The following is a 24,679-nucleotide window of genomic DNA, read 5'->3' as shown; positions in this document are numbered from 1 at the left end:
AGGACACAAACCCACTACTGACTGAAAACACAGAAGGTCAATTTCACCAACCCAGTGCTTCTTGGGATTGAACCCAGAGCCTTGTTCACTCGAGGCAAACATTCTACCATTGAGCTACATCCTAGCTCTCTAGATCTTTTTTAGAGGTTAATAAATGTTCTGCCACAGAAAAGGGGGTATTCTGAGTCTTCCAAAACAAACTAAATGGGTTTGGATGATTCACCTCGAAGTCACTATTACAAGTGTAGGAAGAAGAGCCACTGATGTGACAGTGAGAGGTAAAACTGAAAGTGACAAGAAAGAAAAATGTGGGAACAGACAGAAACACCGTGCCAAAAACCCCAAAATGTCACCTAAATGCAAAGGCTGCCAAATACTAAAATAGATGGATAGGAATTTGTGAGAGTGTATCCTAACTCTGGAAGGAAAAAAGCTTTCATTCATCCAGCACATAAATCACACCCACATGCCAGCAGTGTTCTAGATGCAGGCAATGGAACGCAGAACAGAGGCAGGTCTAGACATTCTGCAGGGAAAGCCCAGAACTGGGCACTAAAGAGACTCATGGAGAAAGCACAGTGAAGATGGCAGAAGTGCTGGGTTGTTTATGGAGGGGCTGCTTGTGGTAGTTTGAATGGGAATGACCTCATAAGCTCATACGTATTCGGTCACCAGGGAGTGGAGCTGTTTGAAAAGATTACAAGGAGTATTAGGAGGTGTGGCTTTGTTGGAGGAATGGCACTGGGGGTGGACTTTGAGGTTTTAAAAGCCCATACTAGGGCTAGTCCCCCACCCTGCCTCCAGTCTCTTCCCACGGGTCAGGATGCACTTCCCAGCTATTGCTTCAGTGCCGTGCATATCGCCATGTTTCCTGTCATGATGTCAATGGATTAAATCTCTGAAACTAAGCAGAGTTGCCTTGGTCATGGTGTCTCTTTCAATAGAAAAGTGACTAATACACTCATATTTATATAGTCAGTTCAATAGGGAAGGGGTGCTGTTTGGTACAGTAAGGAACTCTTTTTTTTTTTTTTTTTTTTTTGGTCCATGAATGTTTATTCATAGAGATAGTACATATATTGCTAAAAATTAGACACAAACTAAAAGTCTGTCAACCAAGACTAGGTGAATAAATTATCAAAGTACATTGTTGGCAGGCATAACTTACTAAGGAAAGCAGTTCAAATATGATATGGGGAGAAGCTAAGGGATTTTTGTCTCTCTTTTTCTTTCCTTTCCTTTCTTTCTTCCTTCCTTCTTTCCTTCCTTTTTTTTCTTCTTTTTTAGAGTCTCACTATGTATCCCTGGCTGGCCTACACCCCACTGGGTAGACCTGGCTGGTGTCAAACCTCCCTGTGCCTGCTGGGTGCTGTGATTAAAGGCAGTCACCACCTTATACAGCCTAAGGGTTTCATTGAGAATAAAAAAATATTTTGAAGTAGAATGTGGTGATATATTGAATTGTATAACTCAATATACTGAATGCCATGTAGCTATCTATAGAAGATCTTTTATTCCCTAAAAAATTAAAAATCAGTCTACTCTAGTCTCCATTTAAAAAAATTCTTATTGGATATTTTCTTTACTTATATTTCTAATATTATCCCTTTTCCTGATTTCCCCTCTGGAATCCCCCTATCCCTTCCCTCCCAGCACCTACCTCTATGAGAGTGTTCCCCCACCCACCCACCCACTCCTTCCCATCTCCTTGCTCTGGCTTTCTCCTACACTGAGGCACTGAGCCTTCACAGGGCCAAGGGCCTTTCTTCTCATTGATGCCCGATAAGGCCATTCTTTGCTGCATATGTGCTACAGCCATGGGTCGAGGGAACCATGTGTACTCTTTGGTTGGTGGTTTAGTCTCTGAGAGCTCTGGGGGGCGGGTCTGAATGGTTGATATTGTTGTTCTTCTTATGGGGTTGAAAACCCCTTCATCTCCTTCAGCCCTTTTTCTAACTCCTCTATTGAGGGCCCCGTTTTCAGTCCAGTGGTTAGCTGAGAGCATCTGATTGTATTTATCAGGCTCTAGCAGAGCCTCTCAGGAGACAGCTATATCAAGCTCCTGTCAAATGGTTCCCATTCTCTTCCAGGTACCTTCAGACCCTTCGTTTACATAGCACCATTTGTTGAAAATGCTGTCTATTTTCCTCTAGATAGTTTTATCTTCTTTGTCAAAGATCGAGTGACCACAGGTGTGTGGGTTCATTTCTGTATCCTCAGTTCTATTCCACTGATCTACCTGCCTGTCTCTATACCAGTAACATACAGGCTTTTTTTTTTTTAAAATCACAATTGCTCTGTAATAAAGCTTGAGGTTGGGGCTCTTTGATGAGGAAACACTTGATCAAGGGACTTGAGAGTGAGTCATTGGGAATTCTATGGAGAAAAGCATGGTGGGCAGCAGTTAAGTACAAGGCCCTGCATCATCAGTGTGTCTGATATATTTTGGAAGAAAACTACCATGGACAGAGATGAGTACTGGAGAGAGCAGATGAAGTCAGTAAGTAATAAGGTTCTGACTACCTGGGGCTTTATTAGGCTCTTGTAAAAGCTCTGACTTTCAGTGAGTAGCATGACAAGCAACAAGAGAGTTTTGACTAGCGTAACAAAACAGAGTGAAAGGATGTGGTGTGGATACAGATGGGCAGTTAGGAAGCTGCTGTAAGTACTTTGGTGAGAAATGATAGTTTATCAGTAGCAGTTCAGTCAGGTCCAGAGAATGTGTAGATGGAGCAGACATGCAGGGTGAGAGGGATGGCAGAGTTTACTGGGATATTCAAGATTTTTGGGCTTGGACAACAGAGAAATGAGGTTTCATTTATGGAAAAAGGAAAGGTTATTTTCAGGGTGAAGACAGCAAATCAAAGTTAAATAAATGGGTGTGGAGGCAGGGGAGAGGTCTGGGAACTGACACAGAGCAGTTGTAGGATACAGATTGCTCTGAAGTCCATGATGTGGATGAGAAGAGGTCTGAAGAATGAGCCTGAGCTACTCAGGAAGGATCCACAAACATGCTGAGTGGGAAAGTTGTCGATGGAAAAAAGGAAACCCAGGAAGGAGCCCAGATACAAAGGTATCAAGAGTGGAAAAGAAAGGCTGGTCAGCATGTCAAATGCTTCTGTGGGACAGGTAAGGTGAGGAGCACGGAGTTAGCAGTAGAGGCTCGGGAACCCTGTGCAGGATATAGAGAAGAAGGCAGGAGTGGAGTATTTCTGGGAAGAGCCTAAGGGAGCAAAGGTAGGAGAAGGGACTACAGGGACAAGCTGGTGGTAGCCAGCACATGCACTTCTCCCAGGGCTTCACCCCACCCCCAACTCCCATCCAAAAGAGCCATGGGGAAGTAATGGCATATCAAGGATGGACTGTATCCTGAACAAGTGCTAACTACTCCTTTCAGTCACTTTGGGGGACTTCAAATTTAACATTTTTTCGTGATCAGAGAGAATTTTGAAAAGATTAAGGAATTCATTAATTAAGATTGAGATATAAGGTATATTTTAGATAATCTTAGAGTACCAATTTAAGAAAATTAACCTTCATTTCATTAAACTTCATTTAACTAGTAGCATCGTTTGTCACAATATCACTTTAACAATTACATATCTAATAATGGGGGATTTACCTTGGTATTGTCAAATGCCAAGAGGAGTGTTCTGCCATTTGTTAAAAAGATTTCTACAGCATTATCTCTCAGCTGCCACCAGCGCCTATGAATTTCTTTAATTTCCTCATACGTCCAAGAAAATGATGCTGGTTCTAACTCCCCTTGAAGGCTCTAAGACAAAGGTAACAGACAAAAGTATTTTCATTACCTAAAAATATTTTGGCTTTCAATTCCAAACCATGTCAAAACAAAACACATGATCTTTCTTCCATGCCAAAACATAAGACTATCTGGAAACCCTCCTACTGTATAACACTGCATAAGTTAGAAAGGATTTAAAAATAAAAAAGAGTCTTTCTAGATCTGTTTAGGTTTGTAAAACACTGAAAGCTTCATCCTATGTAATATGAGAATTTAGTCTTATCTTCATTTTTATAACAAATACTAGCATATCCAGAAGAATCTGCTATCATTACCCAGCTATGTAGACATTAAAATGGCTAAGTTATAAAATTATACAAAAATTACCTTTCCTTTTGATAGCAAAAATACCTGGTTATGAATGGGAGTGGCAGGGAACATTTATTTGTTGCTGTTGAGGACAGTGATGAGGAAGAATGACACAAAATGATTGGAATATGGTAGAATTCGAATCATAACTGTAATTGCTGAGACCCAGGCCAAATGGAAGAGGCAATGACAGACTTTCCTTGAAAAGAGCCTTTTAAAAAGCATTTGGAATTCATACTAGTCTACACACAGACTAATAATGGGTGAGTCCTGTCACTATATTGGGTTTATGAAGTGTTAAAATTTTTCTAGGTTTAAGTAAATATAAATGTAAGTCAGCACTCACCGAACTTTCAACTGTATCCGAGGCATTGTCTTCCACAAAATACATTCCACATTTACCTGTGGGAAGTAAGTGACAGGAAGGTTTGAAATGTGTGTGCATTATTGAACATGGTGAAAGGTGGGAACCTCTCAAGTCTTCTGGCTTGAGTTTGAATACCAGCACCTAGAAATGGTTCCACATACTCAATAAATATTTTAAATTGTACTCGTAAGATCTCAGTTGCTTAATCTTTCTGTGCCTCAGTTTTATGACTAGAAAGGAGGTGTGTGAGAGCTGAATTTCCAAAATTATTGAGAAAATAAAATTAGAATATTTACAGAACATGTATCAATACTGCCCAGCTACTGGCTCATTCTTAATACATGGATCGTCTCTTGGGTAGTGTATCTAAGTCTACTAGTCAGTCGCCAGCTGGTCATCAGGCTGACTGTTGCAATACTGAACACCTTATGACCAAATTACCTTTATTTTACTTTTATAATAGCTTCTAAAAGCAAGAGTGGTAATGCTGGCAAATTACAGAGGACAAGAGAAGACATAAAATTGTACTTTAAGTAAAAAGGTGACAGTACAATAAAATATTTTGAGAGGCCTCATATTAATAGAGATTTTATGGTAATGGTATTTTATTATTTATTTTTGTTAATCTCTTTCTGCGGGTAATTTAAAATTTAACCTTATCATGGCATAAACTTGTGGCAAAATGGTATTATCTATGCATTCAAGCATCCACTTGGATCCTGTAGCTAAGTGGAGACTGTCTCTATAATGTCAAAGCTAAGTCACTTAAGTGATATTTAAATAATTTTACCTCTTATGAAAATTGCTTAAAATTATGTAAGAATAGAATAAATAAAGAGTGAAATTCTTTTGAAACCAACTTACCTAACAACAGTTCCCCAGCTGTCTCTCTAGATGGTGCAACACTGATACATCTTCGATTCACTCTGTCAAAACATGTTTAAAATTGCTATCACTGAATTTTTGCTTTTATTTTCGATTTCAAGATTTTTTTAAACTAGTAAAATATTAATGCATAGCTGACTAGAGTTTCAGTAGCATAAGCTGCCATGTCAAAACCCAGACCATGTTCCTGTGCTATTTACATAACATCAGAAGGGAAATGGTGGAAATCATTAGGGCAAGCTAAGGATTCCTGCAGTTTTCATGCAGAATATATGGATTTGGCTACTTAGAATGATTTCATAATGCAACTAGACACTGTGCTAGGTCAATGATACTTCAATGTGTGAAAGAAACCTAGTGTTTGATTTTGTTTTTGTTTTTTTTTAAATGGGGACACTGGGATCAGAAAATTTCTGTTCTCAAGTCACTTGTCTTTTTAGGGTGTAAGGTTTCTAACTATAAATGGATACAATAGGGAGATGGAGAAATGACTCAGTGGTTAAGAGCACTCCTGCTCTTCCAGAGAAGTCCTGTGCTCTATTCCCAGGAAGTACAGGGAGGCTCACCACCATCAGCAATAGGATCTGATGCCCTCTTCTGGCATGCAGATGTACATGCAGAACACTCATACAAAAATAAATATATAAAATTAAAATAAAAAATGTTTACAATAAAAACAACAAGAGTATTGCAACAACTAATACATACTGGCACATTTAAATCCAGTAATACTATAAAAGCCTATATATAATAATTTCCCTTACTTACAAAGTGAATAAACTGAAGCTGAGAGGCTAAATAACACAGCAAGGACCAGGCAGGTAGATAGTAACTTTATTTATGCCACTACATTCCACTCCTGTGGACAAAACTAACAGCAGCGCTATCTACTTTACAGAGACTACAAAGTCAACTATAAAACACACATATGCTAGGAAGGGGCAGAGCTGATGACTGATATCCATGAAACCCCAATGTTACAAATATATTTGGACTTTGTCCTGTCCTAACCCCCCTTTTAAGACTTCCCTAACACCACAGCATTATCAACAAACAGTACATGAAGCGTACAATGAGCTAAATTTGTACATTCATCTAAGAGTGAAAGGACTCAGATCTACCTGATGGATTCACTTGCAGCTTTGTCTTTGACAGTAGAGGAGAAAGAAGAATGAGTTTTATCTTCAAAAAGGTAAGAGAGTGGTGGCTTGAGCACACCTGTGGAGAAAAAGTACACAGCATTTATCTAACAACACATTGCCTGTCAGACCCACAGTGTTGTGGTTGGCCCTGGAGTTCTCTGTATTTTGATGCTAATTCCACTGCCCCAAGGACAGCGGCCTAGTCACACACTCAAGACTCAGGTGACTTCACCTTCTCCCCATTGAATTTGTAAAGTACTGGTGAGGAGCAGGTACAGGATAGAAGGAGGCCTGTCATTGGATGAGAAGGAAGGATTGGTGGGAGAAAAGTTTGAAGGAAGAGGAGGAAACTGGAAAGAAAGGGAGAAAGAGACAGGAGGGAGAGGGAGAGAAGCCATGGCAGGTGATGTTAAGATTCTGCTCTGTGTATTTACAGGTTGTTACTAATGTTCTTAAGGGATGGATGGTACTGGCTTTGTATGTTTAGGTGGGCAATTATATCTTACCAATTGGGTCAAAGATTATTGTGTTGTGTGTTCTTTTATGTGACGGTTTGAGTGTAGGAAAGTGTGCGGTGGCAGGAGACACTGGGCTGCTGTGGAGTTGGGATGTGTTTCCGCCAAGATATCTAGCAGATATCTTGGGGCACTGAGGTGCCAGACCTAGTGAGGTAAAAGACAACCATACTTTTTTTATTTTTTATATTTATACAACAACACCCACAGGTCAAGGCCAAAGTTACTATTACCTTCCGACTTTTGTCTGTCCCTAAGGAGATACTTATTTGGAATAGTTAAATAGCATCTTTGCAAACGTCTCCTCTCTCGGTTTGGCCCTTCTGTTGGATCCAACTGCCATGAAGTTGGATAGTAGATTGGGTCATACCAGACTGCTCTGCAAGTTGAAATAAAACATCTTAGTGGTCATCAAAGGACTTGAAACCTTAAAATCATAGAGACTGAGTAAATACATACAATGGGTTTATTTAATTACAAAACAATTATTTGTACATCAGAGGAAACATATACATAGGATAAAGACTGACAAAGAAAGTGAATATCTGCCCCTTAGTCCAGTTCCCACGTTCCCCTCTGGAGCAAGGGTAGCTTCCAGTTTCCGGTGTCTACTAGACTTTATTTTCTTTTTCAAAATTTAAAGTAAAAAATTTGTGGTTCTAATTATATCATTTCTTCCCTTCTCCTTCCTCCTTCTAACCCCTCCCACATGCCCTCCTTTGTTCTTTTAAATTCATAATCTCTTTTTAATTATTGTTAAGCACACACAAACATGCACGTGCCTACACTCTCTCTCTCCTGCCCTCCTAAATATATAAATACAGCTTTCTCAGTCTGTATAATGGTACTTGTATGAATATTTTCAGGGATGACCACTTGGTATTGATAACCAATTGTTGTGATCTTCCCTGGGGAAAACTATTTCTCCCACCTCCAGTACTCTTTAGTTGTCTGTGGTTCTTTTTCTAGCATTGAGGCCTCATGATTTAACCCTTTCATGTTAAATTTACTAGAAATTTAAATAGATAAGTTCCTATGATCACAAAACTTTAGCAACACAACACAACAAAGTATATGCAACATGGTTATTATTAGCTAATAATAAAAAAATTCCAAATTTATTTTTTATAGTTCTCATTTTTTCTACTGAACAAAATTAGATCCCTTTCCTATATATGTCACATCTTAAACATTTAGATAGAAAATGAAAGAAAACAGTAAAATTATACATTTTTTTTGAGAAACCAGATAAAGAAAATCACCCTTAATTCTACTACCCAGAACATTACTTTCTGTCATCATAATGCATCTAGCCATGCTACATTACTCTTTCTTTGTTGTTTATTTACTGACTCCTATATTTTGAATCTTTTCCTTAGAAGAGGCTCACTAAAATATTTCCAAGGCAATAAACATTTGTAGAGCTCCTGACATTCACCAACCCAGGTACACTACCACCAAGGTTCTGAGTAACAACAGCTAATGTGCCCAGCCAGCTAGTATTCTGCTGTAGGTACAGGCACAAGAAATAAATCTAGAGAAAAAATGAAAGTATAGCAAATAAGGATTTTAAAAATTAAATTTGCAACTGGGCTTAACGGCACATGCCTGTAACCACAGTAATTGGCATGTGGAGGCAGGAAGACTAAGAATTCAAAGTGTCTCTCAGCTATAAAGCAAGTTCAAGGCTACATGAAACTATCTAAAAGAACCAAAAAAAAAAAAAAAAAAAACCAAACCAAATAAAATCAAATTACCCTCTGTCAATACTAATTATTTTTCAATGTGTTTTTTAAATCTAATGAACATCAAGACAGTACTAATTTTTTTTGCTTTTTTGAACTTCAGGGCTAGTATAATTATACTTTTGTATCTCTGTAAGTTTTCAAAATAATAAAAATATTAATTCTTTTACATACTTTCTGAAAATAAATTTCCTTACCTTTGTAATTAAATATATAAACAGTAGTTAAAATTAAATTCAAAACCACTGACTCTTTTTTTTTTCTGTTGTATGCAAGCTGAGAGTGTTGTCAACTCTTTATAGAGTTGATACTCTAATTTTGCAATTCTTTTTGTTTGTAATTTGTTTGTAATGATTAGTGTATTTTAGAACTCAAATAACACTGACAAGTTTGTTTCTTTCTTTCTTTTCTTTCTTTCTTTCTTTCTTTCTTTCTTTCTTTCTTTCTTTCTTCCTTTCTCTTTCTCCTTCTTTGTTTCTCCTCCTCTTCCTCCTCTTCTTCTTTTGAGACAGGGTCTCACTATGTAGCTTTGGCTTTCCTGGAAGTCACTACGTAGTTCAGCTGGCTTTGACTTACAAGAGATCAACCTGCCTCTGCCAACCAAGTGCTGGGATGTGCCACCACGCCTGACTGTAACTAGTTATCTCAATTAAATATAAAGAATGATACATTACTTTTCATTTTTGTCACCTACAATTCATCTTTTAAAAAAGATTTATTTTTACATGTATGAGCATTTTTGCTTTGTGTATGAATGTGGATTGCATGTGTACCTAGTGCCTAAGGAGGCTGCAAGACAGTGGTGGGTTCCCTGGAACTGGAGTTCACATGGGTTGTGAACTGCCATTCAGATGCTAGGGAACTGAAACTAGTCCTGTGCAAGAGCAGAGGCCTGATAACCAATGAGCCACCTCTCTAACCCCCTCACAATTCACCTTTAAATAATGTTAATAAAGTCTAAGACAGAAAAAGATCTATTTCTCAATCACATTCTTTTGACAATTTCTCTATCCTTTTGAAAAAAAACCTTATTTTAAAATTGAAGTGAATTTTACTATCTGAAAGAGCTACTGCTTCTATGTTTTCTTTCAAGACTTAAAAACCAAAACAAAATGAAAAGCCTCCTTATGTGGTTATTCTTGAAGAATAAAAAGAAGTCTAGATAAAAAGTTTTGATAAATAATTTTATAAATGTGAATTCTAAAATAAAAAACACTATTTAACATCACATATTAAAGCTGTGCTCAGACACGTGTTCCCAGTACACACCTGTCATGTGTCAGCTGCTGGATGAGTTCCTGCCAGTGTCTGCTGGCACTCAGGTCGACTTTGTACATCCCTCTGATGTGCTGAATCACTTTTTTCCTTTCAAGTCCTTGGGAAAGAGATACAGCCTGGGTGATATCTGCAGCTATTTTAGATATATCCTTGGATTTTAAATCGAGCCTCTGGAAGAGACTAAACAAACAAGATTGTTCCAAAGTTAAGTATTCATTAAACATTAAATAATATTTTAATAGTACATCTGAGGTTAGGGTACAGCTCAGTGGTACTTGAGTCCCATCTCCAGTATAATACACACACACACACACACAGAGAGAGAGAGAGAGAGAGAGAGAGAGAGAGAGAGAGAGAGAGGAGAGAGAGAGAGAGAGAGAGAGAGAGAGAGAGAGAGAGAGAGATATTCAAACACACACATAGATACAAACACATATGCATATATACAAACAAAGTAACCCCACAAGTTTCCGAACTCAAACCTAAAGGAGAAAAGAGGCTGAATGTCCGGAGCCGACGGGCCTGGAAGGATAGGACTCTGGACGATGGTAACGCACCTCTGCTGGTTGTTGCTCACTGTCTTCTGCCACGCAACTTTACTCACACTCTCTTCACTGTCATATTTCTTTTGCTCCTAAAAGATTGAAACATTAATATATAAAACTTACTCTCTGTTTTCTTTTCTTTTCTTTTTTGAGGCAGGATTTCATGTATGGCACTGAACTTCCTATGTAAGCAAGGGCGACCATAAACTCCTGATCCTCCTGTTTCGTCTTCCCTAGTACTAAGACTACAGGCAAATACCACCACACCCAGGGCTTCAGGTCAACACTCTACAAGCTGATCAATATTCTGAGCTCCTAAACTTGTTATTTCTCATATAATATTGACACCAAGTCTAACAAAGTAATTTTGAAACTAAGTTAGTTATTTCCAAGAAACCAGACTATAGAAATAAGTAACCCACTTTATAATATTATAATTTCCATGTTTTTTGGTACAGTTTGAACATTAAAATATTAGCAAAATACTTAACTAGGTTTCCCAGCCTCCTGAGTTTACATAGCTATCTGCTCATTTCACTTGCTTGTTAAAGAATCCTTAAGTCCGGGTATGTTTCCACTTCCTTGTCACTACAAAAATCTTCCCTTCATGAGGATACAGCAATTGTTGCTCTTGCCAAGGACTAGGGTTCATTTCCCAGCACCCTCACAATGACTCACAACCTCCTTTAACTCCAATTCCTCTTCAGATCTCCAAGATTGCTGCACACATGTGATACACAGACTTATATGCAGGCAAAACATCCATATACATAAAATAAATAAATCTTAAAAATAATACTTCCTTCATTGAAGGCTATAGATAATGGGTGACAAGAACTAAAGAGTGTTGAAAACTCTCCAAAATATGTCTATTTTTTCCTTCTCTGATCAAAAAAAATTTTTTAGCAAAAATGAAAGAATAATTGTAAGCTATTATCAATGATTTCAGCTCAGTATGCAGTGACATTCTAAATGTCACTAACAATGAAACAAATCTTTCAGTTACTGTGCTAAGTGCACTCAACAGGATTTCTAAAACAACAACTCTGATTGGTAGACTCACCTCTTTGATAATCTTAATGAGCTCTGGTTTGGAAGGGGCACTGGGAGGGATGCACTTGTGGCCACATAACTTTAGAGCATTCATAAGCAGTTCTGCCGTGTCCATTTCTTCTTCATTTAACTCATCTTGATGGTTATGTATCAGCTCTGACAAATACAAAACCAACTTGGCTCCATGCTTTAAAAATAAGTAATAAGGCTTTAGTTACAAAGATTTTTATTTCTTACATTTAAATTATTTAATAATAAATTTAATTATATTTGTTTTTATTTTAAATTATTTAATGATAATTTAAATATATTTCTAAAGTTAGTTGATTGGGTCAGATTTAATATAACTATAAAAGACATGATAGACTAGATGAAGAAATTTAATAATGTATTAGGTATTTGATATTAGAGAATTATTCCTAATTTTATTAAATAATAGGAAAAAAGTACTTTTAAAAGTAATATAAACGATGTTTTGAAGCTGGCGCCCAAACCTCGCTGTCCCAGCCCACAGCTCCCTGCTCCCAAACCCAGTGGGAGAGAGAGCTAATTGCCCAGAAGTGTGGGCAATCCTGAGACTACAGGGCAGGAGAGACTGTCACTTCTGTCCACCTTTGCCCACATCCTTGGCCCAAGAGAAACTGTCTGTATACTGCCTCTGGGCACAGGAAGATTGGAGCAGTCAAGCTGCAGGAGCCCTGTGGTCCAGACTGCACCTGGATTTGAAAGGACCCAGTCAAGCAGCTCCCTGCACCCAAATCCCGTGGAAGGGAGAGCTAGACCTTCAGAGGGGCAGACACACCTGGGAAACAAGAGGAGACTACTCTCTGCCCACATTTCTGACTCTATAGGAAAACACCTAGTGCCATCTGGGCCGCCTGTGCACAGGGACCTCGGAGCAGTAGGGGCAGGCCCTTCTGGTTCCCGCCCACAGGGATAGCTGAAAGCCAGTGGACAAGAACCACTACACATCTGAGAGCACAACACTCTGTTCCCATAAATGGCTGAAAGAAAAGAGGAAAACAGTTCTACAGCACTCCTGACACACAGGCCTATAGGAAGGTCAAGGCACTGTCAGAAAGAGCAAAACAAGGTAACACCAGAGACAACCTGATGGTGAGAGGCAAGCACAAGAACCCAAGCAACAGAAACCAAGACTACATGGCATCATCAGAGCCCAATTCTCCCACCAAAGCAAACAATGAATATCCAAACATACCAGAAAAGCAAGATCTAGATTTAAAATCAAATTTGATCATGATTATGGAGGACTTTAAGAAAGACATAAAGAACTCCCTTAGAGAAATGCAGGAAAACACAAGTAAACAAGTAGAAGCCTTTATAGAGGAAACACAAAAATCCCTGAAAGAACTACGGGAAAACACAATCAAACAGGTGAAGGAATTGAAAATGGAAATAGAAATGATAAAGAAATCACAAAGGGAGACAATCCTGGAGACAGAAAACCTAGGAAAGAGATCAGGAGTCATAGACACAAGCATCACCAACAGAATACAAGAGATAGAAGAGAGAATCTCAGGTGCAGAAGATTCCATAGAAATCATCGACACAACTGTCAAAGATAATGTAAAATGCAAAAAGCTACTGGCACGAAACATACAGGAAATCCAGGACACAATGAGAAGATCAAACCTAAGGATGATAGGCATAGAAGAAAGTGAAGACTCCCAACTTAAAGGGCCAAAAATATATTCAACAAAATTATAGAAGAAAAATTCCCTACGCTAAAGAAAGAGATGCCCATAAACATACAAGAAGCCTACAAAACTCCAAATAGATTGGACCAGAAAAGAAACACCTCCCGTCACATAATAGTCAAAACACCAAATGCACAAAACAAAGAAAGAATATTAAAATCAGTAAGGGAAAAAGGTCAAGTAACATATAAAGGCAGACCTATCAGAATCACACCAGACTTTTCGCCAGAAACTATGAAGGCCAGAAGATCCTGGACTGATGTCATACAGACCCTAAGAGAACACAAATGCCAGCCCAGGTTACTGTATCCAGCAAAACTCTCAATTAACATAGATGGAGAAACCAAGATATTCCATGACAAAACCAAATTTACACAATATCTTTCTACAAATCCAGCACTACAAAGGACAATAAATGGTAAAGCCCAACACAAGAAAGCAAGCTACACCCTTGAAAAAGCAAAAAAACTAATCTTTTTGCAACAAAACAAAGAGAAGAAAAGCACATAAACATAATCTCACCTTCAAATATGAAGATAACAGGAAGCAACAATCACTATTCCGTAATATCTCTCAACATCAATGGACTCAATTCCCCAATAAAAAGACACACATTAACAAACTGGATACATAATGAGGACCCAGCATTTTTCTGCCTACAGGAAATACACCTCAGAGAAAAAGACAGACACTACCTCAGAGTAAAAGGCTGGAAAACAACTTTCTAAGCAAATGGTCTGAAGAAGCAAGCTGGAGTTGCCATTCTAATATCAATCCATTTTCAACCAAAAGTCATCAAAAAAGATAAAGAAGGACATTTCATATTCATCAAAGGAAAAATCCACCAAGATGAACTCTCAATCCTAAATATCTATGCTCCAAATGCAAGGGCACCTACATACATAAACGAAACCTTACTAAAGCTCAAAGCACACATTGCACCTCACACGATAATAGTAGGAGATTTCAACACCCCACTCTCATCAACAGACAGATCATGGAAACAGAAATTAAACAAAGACATAGACAGACTAACAGAAGTTATGAACCAAATGGACTTAACAAGACATTTATAGAACATTCTATCCTAAAACAAAAGGATATACCTTCTTCTCACCACCTCATGGTACTTGCTCCAAAATTGACCATATAATTGGTCACAAAACAGGCCTCAACAGATAAAGAAAGAAAAATAATCCCATGCGTCCTATCAGACCACCACGGGCTAAAGCTGGTCTTCAATAACAATAAGGAAAGAACGCCCACGTATACATGGAAGTTGAACAATGCTCTACTCAATGATAACCTGGTCAATGGAGAAATAAAGAAAGAAATTAAAGACTTATTAGAATTTAATGAAAATGAAGGTACAACATAGCCAAACTTATGGGACACAATGAAAGCTGTGCTAAGAGGAAAACTCACAGCTCTGAGTGCCTGCAGAAAAAAACAGGAGAGAGCATATATCAGCAGCTTGACAGCTCATCTAAAAGCTCCAGAACAAAAAGAAGCATAGACACACAGGAGGAGTAGAAGGCAGGAAATAATCAAACTCAGAGCTGAAATTAACCAAGTAAAAACAAAAAGGACTATACAAAGAATGAACAGAACCAAAAGCTGGTTCTTTGAGAAAATCAACAAGACAGATAAACCCTTAGCCAGACTAAACAGAGGACACAGAGAGTGTGTCCGAATTAACAAAATCAGAAATGAAAAGGGAGACATAACAACAGAGTCAGAGGAAATTCAAAAATCATCAGATCCTACTACCAAAGCCTATATTCAACAAAACTTGAAAATCCGGAGGAAATGGACAATTTCCTAGACAAATACCAGGTACCAAAGTTAAATCAGGAACAGATAAACCATTTAAACAACCACATAACTCCTAAAGAAATAGAAGCAGTCATTAAAAGTCTCTCAACCAAAAAGAGCCCAGGCCCAGATGGCCCATGCAGAATTCTATCAGACCTTCATAGAAGACCTCATACCAATACTATCCAAACTATTCTACAAAATTGAAACAAATGGAGTGCTACTGAATTCCTTCTATGAAGCCACAATGTATCTTATACCTAAACCACACAAAGACCCAACAAAGAAAGAGAACTTCAGACCAATTTCTCTTATGAATATTGATGTAAAAATACTCAATAAAATACTTGCAAACTGAATCCAAGAACACATCAAAACAATCATCCACCATGATCAAGTAGGCTTCATTCCAGAGATGCAGGGATGGTTTAATATACGAAAAACCATCAATGTAATCCACTATATAAACAAACTGAAAGAACAAAACCACATGATCATTTCACTAGATGCTGAGAAAGCATTTGACAAAATTCAACACCCCTTCATGATAAAAGTCCTGGAAAGAACAGGAATTCAAAGCCCATACCTAAACATAGTAAAAGCCATATACAGCAAACCAGTAGCTAACATTAAACTAAATGGAGAGAAATTTGAAGCAATCCCACTAAAATCAGGGACTAGACAAGGCTGCCCACTCTCTCCCTACTTATTCAATATAGTTCTCAAAGTCCTAGCCAGAGCAATCAGACAGCTAAAAGAGATCAAAGAATACAGATGGGAAAGGAAAAAGTCAAAATATCACTATTTGCAGATGATATGATAGTATATTTAAGTGATCCCAAAAGTCCCACCAGAGAACTACTAAAGCTGATAAACACCTTCAGCAAAGTGGTTGGGTATAAAATTAACTCAAATAAACCAGTAGCCTTCCTCTAGACAAAAGAGAAACAAGCCGAGAAAGAAATTAGGGAAACGACACCCTTCATAATAGTCCCAAATAATATAAAATACCTCGGTATGACTTTAACCAAGCAAGTGAAAGATCTGTATGATAAGAACTTCAAGCCTCTGAAGAAAGAAATTGAAGAAGACCTCAGAAGATGGAAAGATCTCCCATGCTCATGGATTGGCAGGATTAATATAGTAAAAATGGCCATTTTACCAAAAGTGATCTACAGATTCAATGCAATCCCATCAAAATTCCAACCCAATTCTTCATAGATTTAAACAGAACAATTTGCAAATTCATCTGGAATAACAAAAAACCCAGGATAGCTAAAACTATTCTCAACAATAAAAGGACTTCTTGGGGAATCACTATCCCTGAACTCAAGCAGTATTACAGAGCAATAGTGATAAAAATTGTATGGTATTGGTACAGAGAGAGGCAGATAGACAAGTGGAATAGAATTGAAGACCCAAGAATGAACGCACACACCTATGGTCACATGATTTTTGACAAAGGAGCCAAAACCATCAAATGGAAAAAAGATAGCATTTTCAACAAATGGTGCTGGTTCAACTGGAGGTCAGCATGTAGAAGAATGCAGATTGATCTATTTTTATCAACCTGTACAAAGTTTAAGTCCAAGTGGATCCAGGACCTCCATATCAAACCAGATACACTCAAACTAATAGAAGAAAAAGTGGGGAAGAATCTTGAACACATGTGCCCTGGAGAAAATTTCCTGAACAAAACACCAATGGCTTATGCTCTAAGATCAAGAATCAACAAATGGGATCTCATAAAGCTACAAAGCTTCTGTAAGGCAAAGGAAATGGCAACCAAGAGATTGGGAAAAGATCTTTACCAATCTTACAAGAGATAGAGGGCTTATATCCAAAATATATAAAGAACTCACAAAGTTAGGCTGCAGGGAGACAAATAACCCTATTAAAAATGGGGTTCAGAGCTAAACAAAGAATTCTCAGCTGAGGAATATCGAATGGCTGAGAAGCACTTAAAGAAATGTTCAACATCTTTAGTTATAAGGGAAATGCAAATCAAAACAACCCTGAGATTCCACCTCACACCACTGAGAATGGCTAAGATCAAAAACTCAGGTAACAGCAGATGCTGGCAAGGATGTGGAGAAAGAGGAACACTCCTCCATTGTTGGTGGGATTGCCGACTGGTACAACCACTGTGGAAATCAGTCTGGAGGATCCCCAGAAAATTGGACATTGAACTACCTGAGAACCCAGCTATACCTCTCTTGTGCATATACCCAAAAGATGCCCCAACATATAAAAAAGACACATGCTCCATTATGTTCATAGCAGCCTTATTTATAATAGCCAGAAGCTGGAAAGAACCCAGACCCCCTTCAACAGAGGAATGGATACAGAAAATGTGGTACATCTACACAGTGGAATATTACTCAGCTATCAAAAACAATGACTTTATGAAATTCATAGGCAAATGGATGGAACTGGAAAATATCATCCTGAGTGAGGTAACCCAATCACAGAAAAACACACATCGTATGCACTCATTGAAAAGTGGATATTAGCCCAAATGTTTGAATTACCCTAGATGCACAGAACACATGAAATTCAAGACGGATGATCAAAATGCGATGCTTCACTTCTTCTTTAAAAAAAGGAACAAGAATACCCTTAGGAGGGGATAGGGAGGCAAAGTTTAGAACAGAGACTGAAGGAATGCCCATTTAGAGCCTGCCCCATATGTGGCCCATACATATACAGCCACCAAACTAGATAAGATGGATAAAGCAAAGAAGTGCAGGCCGACAGGAGCCGATGTAGATCTCTCCTGAGAGACACAGCCAGAATATGGCAAATACATAGGTGAATGCCAGCAGCAAACCACAGAACTGAGAATGGGACCCCCATTGAAGGATTCAGAGAAAGGACTGAAAGAGCTTGAAGGGGCTCGAGACCCCATATGAACAACAATGCCAACCAACCAGAGCTTCCAGGGACTAAGCCACTACCCAAAGACTATACATGGACTGACCCTGGACTCTGACCTCATAGGTAGCAATGAATAGCCTAGTAAGAGCACCAGTGGAAAGGGAAGCCCTTGGTCCTGCCAAGACTGAACCCCCAGTGAACGTGATTGCTGGGGGGAGGGTGGTAATGGGGGGAGGATGAGGAGGGCAATACTCATATAGAAGGGGAGGGATAGGGGTTAGGGGAATGTTGGCCAGGAAACTGGGAAAGGGAATAACAATCGAAATGTAAATAAGAAATACACAAGTTAATAAAGATGGGGGAAAAAAAGATGACACCTATGTGAGAACGATACTGTATAATATTAAATCTATATTCAATATGAGGGTTATGTGGTAGTTACCATATTATTCTAATTCTATGTATTAGGAAATCTTTCATAAAAGGCTGAAATCAAGCAATCTAGTTACCCAACTTCTGGGGAGAACAAGTTAAGGAAAAATAGAAAATAAATTGGGGATAAAGGAAAAGGCAAGACCACCAAGCTAGAAGAGAAATCTATCTTTTAACCTTAAAGTAGAAGGGCATCTCCAACCCCTTTCCTCTGAGTTTCTCTCAGTAGAAGATGGTGAGACATCTGGAACAAAAGACTGTGTCCAGCTTGTTAACACTGAACGTCTCGGTTCTTCATGGGCGTCAAGGGGAGGGTTGGGGTGGGCCAGGCTATGAGTAGACCTGAAGCCTGAGTTCCTGCGGTGATAACAGCTGTCTTTGGAAGTGCAAACTTAAACCAAATTGTGGTTCCTAGTTTTGTTGGGTAGGCCTTCATGTTCTGTCTATCACATCTGTTTGTCACATGTATATAAATATTAGACAATAATTATGCCAACAAACTGAACACATGTCCTTTACTTTAGAAATCTTCATTGATACAAACATCACTGAATTTAGCTTTACGGCATTTTAAAGCATGAACTGAATTAAATGTCAACAAATGGTTCAAGAAATGATTACGTCTTAGATGATATTTAAACTAACATGCTGAATCATATCATGTTGCTAAAAGCCTCAGATTCGCAACCGTGGAAGCAGCAAAGCTTATTTCAATGTAGCATTTTAAATTAGTCAGAAGACAGCTGCTACCTGACCAAAAGAGGAAAAGCAGCAGATGCTGTGAGAGTAAAAGCACTGAAGAGCTGGCAAATAAAAGGGTTCATGACGGGAGTCTTTTTTATGTGTCTTTAAAGTAGTGCTCACTCGTTTATAACGTTAAACGATTTCAGTTCAGTATGCAGTGACATTCTAAATTATCTTTTAAGAAGAAACTATCTGGGGAAAAAGCCAAGAGCAGCGGCTCACACTTCAGTATTTGCAGGCTAAGGCAGAAGATTGCTCCAGTTGCTGGATAGTTGGGGTACAAAATGATAATATGCAAAGAAACACCTGCTTTTCTCAATGACTAAGTTGTTTCTAAAATGTCATTTTATGTCCTTTGATCAACAGTTTATTGATGAGAAAAGGTATTAGGATTCATGTGAAAAGATTCTTTTTTTAGTCCTCAAAAACTAGACCTCTTGAGAGACAAAAGGATAACTTTAGCCCACAAGTTTAAGATCTGCCTGCACAATACAGTTTCACCTCAAAAAACCAAAATGAAACAAACTGACTTAAGAAACTGAATCTATTATAAATCTTTAAAAAATAACAACAGTATATAAAAGTAAAATTTTGAGTGAAGGTTCTCAGAATGAAGTATTTTGAATGTTCTAAAGGAAGGGAGGTCAGAAGAAATACAGGGTGAGCTAATCAAGGGCTAAGTGGTGACAAAGGGGAGGGCCCTGTTCATGGTGAGCCTCGGAGAACTGAAAGAGGCCGCAAGGGGCAGCAACAAGAAACTATCATGAAAGGAAGAGAACTCATCACAAAGGAGCTGAATGGAGAAAAGCAACTGTGAGCTCTCCAACCTAGAAGGCCATCAGAACAAAGCCTGTATGCAGCCTTGAAAAGGCATAAAAAACTTTCCTACAGAGGACATGCAGTCTGCCAAAGAACAAGAAGAGTGAAGGGCTCTCAATAACAAACGGACTCAGCAGGTTGTATGTATATATATATATATATATATATATATATATATATATATATATATATATATATATATTTATGTATACATATACACATACATGGAACAATAATAACCAAAGACAAGGAGCCTATGAAGTTGAGAGTGGGAGGAGGGAAACAGGGAGGGACTGGAGAGAAAGAGCAATATAATTAGATTTTTAAACCTGCATTAAAAAGGAAAATTATTCACAATGTGGCAACAAGTAACCACAAAAGACATTTTAAGAATTCAAATACTTTTGCTACAATAATTGGCCAAAGAGGGACCTGCCAGGAGACCGCAGGGTTTAGGAACTGCAGAGCAACTGGAAACAGGATCTTTCCAATCTCTATCCACGCCCTGCAGTTAACCCTGTGGCACAGCTCAACATACCCAAATCCCGCCCGTAGAGAGCTGGTCTCCCAGGAGTGCTCACACACCTAATATCACAGGCTCCCCGGCTCACAGGAGGGACAGGCTCCAGTCAGAGATAGCAAGACCAACTAACACCAGAGATAACCAGATGGCCAGAGGCAAGAGCAAGAACCTAAGCAACAGAAACCAAGGCTATTTGACATCATCAGAACCCAATTCTCCCTCTACAGCAAGTCCTGGATACCCCAACACATTGGAAAAGCAAGATTTGGATTTAAAATCATATCATATGATGACAGAGGTCTTTAAGAAGGACAAAAATAACTTCCTTAAAGAAATACAGGAGAACACAGGTAAACAAGTACAAGCCTTTAAAGAGGAAACACAAAAATCCCTTAAAGAATTATAGGAAAACATAACCAAACAGGTGAAGAAATTGAACAAAACCATCCAGGATCTAAAAATGGAAATAGAAACAGTAAAGAAAACACAAAGGGAGACAACACTGGAGAAAGAAAATGTAGAAAAGAGATCAGAAGTCATAGATGCGAGCATTACCAACAGAATACAAGAGATAAAAGAATCTCGGGGGCAGAAGATACCATAGGAAAGATTGACACAATAGTCAAAGAAAATGCAAAAAGCTCTTGACCCAAAATATCCAGGAAATCCAGGACACAATCAGAAGACCAAACCTAAGGATAATAGTTATAGAAGATTCCCAACTTAAAGGGTCAGTAAACATCCTCAACCGAATTATAGAAGAAAACTTCCTTAACCTAAAGAAAGAGATGCCCATAAACATACAAGAAGCCTACAGAACTCCAAATAGATTGGACCAGAAGAGAAATTCCTCCCGTTGCACAATAGTTAAAACACCAAATGCACAAAACAAAGAAAGACTATTAAAAGCAGTAAGGGAAAAAGGGCAAGTGACATATAAAGGCAGATCTATAAGAATTACACCAAACTTCTTACCAGGAACTCTAAAAGATCTATGGGCAGATGTCATACAGACCCTAAGAGAACACAAATGCCAGCCCAGGCTACTATACCTGGCAAAACTCTCAATTATCATAAATGGAGAAACCAAGATATTCCATGACAAAAACCAAATTTACACAGTAGCTTTACACAAATCCCAATTTACAAAATATAATAGATGGAAAACTCCAATACAAGGAGGGAAACTGCACCCTAGAAAAAGCAAGAAAGTAGTCTACTTTAAAAAAAACCCAAAGAAGATACCAACACAAACAAAATTCCACTTCCAACAACAAAAATAACAGAAAGCAACAAATCACTTTTCCTTAATATCTCTCAACATCAATGGACACAATTCCCTAATAAAAAGACATAGATTAACAAACTGGATATGTAAAGAGGACCCTGCATTTTGCTGCATGCAGGAAATGCACCTCAGTGACAAAAACAGACACTGCCTCAGAGTAAATGGCTGCAAAACAATTTTCCAAGCAAACAAATGGTCCCAAGAAATAAGCTGGAGTAGCCATTCTAATATTGGATAAAATCAACTTTTAACCAAAAATTATCAAAAAATATAAGGAAGGACACTTCATACTCATCAAAGAAAAAACCTACTAAGATAAACTCTCAATTCTGAAGATCTATGCTACAAATCCAAGGGTACCCACATTCATAAAAGAAATTTTACTAAAGTTCAAAGCACACATTGCACCTCACACAATAACAGTGGAAGACCTCAGCACACCACTCTCATCAATGGACAGATCATGGAAACAGAAACTAAACAGAAACACAGCAAAACTAACAGAAGTTATGAACCAAATGGATATAACAGATGCCTATAGAACATTTCATCATAAAACAAAAGAGTATAAATTCTTCTTAGCACCTCATGGTACCTTATCCAAAATTGACCACATAATCAGTCACAAAACAGGCCTCAACAGATACAAGAATATTTAAATAATCCCATGCATCCTATCAGATTACCATGGTCTAAGGCTGGTCTTCAATAACAACAAAAACAACAGAAAGCCAACATATACACGGAAGCTGAACAATGTTCTACTCAATGATAACTTGGTCAAGGAAGAAATAAAGAAATTAAAGGCTTTTAGAATTTAATGAAAATGAAGTCACAACATACCCAAACTTACAGGACACAACGAAAGCAGTGCTAAGAGGAAAATTCATAGCTCTGAGTGCCTCCAAAAGCAAACTGGAGAGAGTATGCTCTAGTAACTTGACAGCACATCTGAAAGCTCTAGAACAAAAAGAGCAAATACAACCAAGAAGAGTAGACAGCAGGGAATAATCAAACTCAGAGCTGAAATCAACCAAGTAGGAATAAAAAGAACTACACAAAGAATCAACAAAACCAGGATCTGATACTTTGAGGAAATCAACAAGATAGATAAATCCTTAGCCAGACAAACTAGAGCACACAAAGTATCCAAATTAACAAAATCAGAAATGGAAAGGGAGACATAACAACAGAATCTGAGGAAACCCAAAAAATCATCAAGTCTACTCAGTAAAACTGGAAAATCTGGATGAAATGGACAAATTTCTAGGCAGATAACAGGTACCAAAGTTAAATCAGGATCAGATAAACCATCTAAACCATCCCATAACCCCTAAAGAAATAGAAGCAGTCGATAAAAGTCTCCCAAACCAACAAAAGACCAGGACCAGATGGGTTTAGTGTAGAATTCTATCAGACCTTCAATAAAGACACAATATCATCAATACTCTTCAAACTATTCCGCAAAACAGAAGCAGAAGGAACACTACCCAATTCGTTCTATGAAGCCACAATTACACTCATACCTAAACCACACAAAGACCCAACAAAGAAAGAGAACTTCAGACCAATTTCCCTTATGAATATTGATGCAAAAATACTGAATAAAATTATTGTAAACCAAATCCAAGAACACATCAAAATGATCATCCACCATGATTAAATAGGCTTCATCCCAGGGATGCAGGAATGGTTCAATATATGGAAAGCCATCAACATAATCCACTATATAAACAAACTCAATGAAAAAAAACTCACATGATCATTTCACTAGATGCTGAGAAAGCATTTGAAAAAATTCAACATCCCTTCATGATAAAAGTCTAGGAAAGATGAGGAATTCAAGGCCAAAACCTAAACATAATAAAAGCAATATACCGCAAACCAGTAGCCAACACCAACTTAAATGGAGAGAAACTTGAAGCAATCGCACTGAAATCAGGTAATAGACAAGACTAACAACTCTCTCCCCACCTGTTCAATATAGTACTCAAAGTCCTAACCAGAGCAATTAGACAACAAAAGGAGGTCAAAAGGATACAGATTGGAAAAGAAGAAGTCAAAATATCACTATTTGCAGATGATAAGATAGCATACTTAAGTGACCCCAAAAATTCCACCAGAGAACTACTTAGCCTGATAAACACCTTGAGCAAAGTGTCGGGGTATAAAATTAAGCCAAATCAGTAGCCTTCCTCTATTTAAAGGAAAAACAGGCTGAGAAATTATGGAAACAATACCCTTCACAAGAGTCACAAATAATATAAAATACCTTAGTGTGACTCTAACCAAGCAAGTGAAAGATCTGTATGACAAGAACTTCAATTCTCTGAAGAAAGAAATTGAAGATCTCAGAAGATGGAAGGACCACCCACACTCATGGATTAGCAGGACTAATATAGTAAAAATGTCCATTTTGCCCAAAGCAATCTACAGATTCAATGAAATCCCCATCAAAATTCCAACTCAATTCTTCATGGAGTTAGAATGATCAATTTGCAAATTCATTTGGAATAACAAAAAACCCAGGATAGCAAAAACTATCCTCAACAATAAAAGAATTCCTGACCTCAAGCAGTATTATAGAGCAATAGTCATAAAAACTGTATAGTATTGGTACAGAGACAGGCAGGTAGATCAATGAAATAGAATTGAAGACCCAGAAATAATCCCCACATCTATGGTCATTTGACCTTTGACAAAGGCACTAAAACCATCCAGTGGAAAATAGACAGCATTTTCAACAAATGGTGCTGGTTCAACTGGAGGTCAGCATGTAGAAGAATGCAAATCGATCCATTCTTATTGTCTCATACAAA

General features: G+C 38.0%; 1 protein-coding gene across 3 annotated transcripts in view; it reads right to left on the bottom strand.

Moving 5' to 3' along the window:
* The window catches only part of Lyst (lysosomal trafficking regulator), a 196,021-nt gene that overhangs the window by 45,295 nt on the left and 126,047 nt on the right, over nt 1–24,679 (bottom strand). For all 3 annotated transcript variants that reach the window (NM_053518.2, XM_087591609.1, XM_087591610.1), the window contains 8 exon segments: nt 3,623–3,775; nt 4,461–4,516; nt 5,346–5,407; nt 6,488–6,584; nt 7,257–7,402; nt 10,038–10,226; nt 10,604–10,680; nt 11,655–11,831. In NM_053518.2, coding sequence (NP_445970.2) covers nt 3,623–3,775; nt 4,461–4,516; nt 5,346–5,407; nt 6,488–6,584; nt 7,257–7,402; nt 10,038–10,226; nt 10,604–10,680; nt 11,655–11,831 — 957 coding nt within the window.

Source organism: Rattus norvegicus, chromosome 17 (assembly GCF_021556685.1).
Source record: "Rattus norvegicus strain SHRSP/BbbUtx chromosome 17, alternate assembly SHRSP_T2T, whole genome shotgun sequence".
NCBI classification, from domain to species: domain Eukaryota; kingdom Metazoa; phylum Chordata; class Mammalia; order Rodentia; family Muridae; genus Rattus; species Rattus norvegicus.
This window is presented reverse-complemented; position numbering and strand designations above follow the sequence as displayed.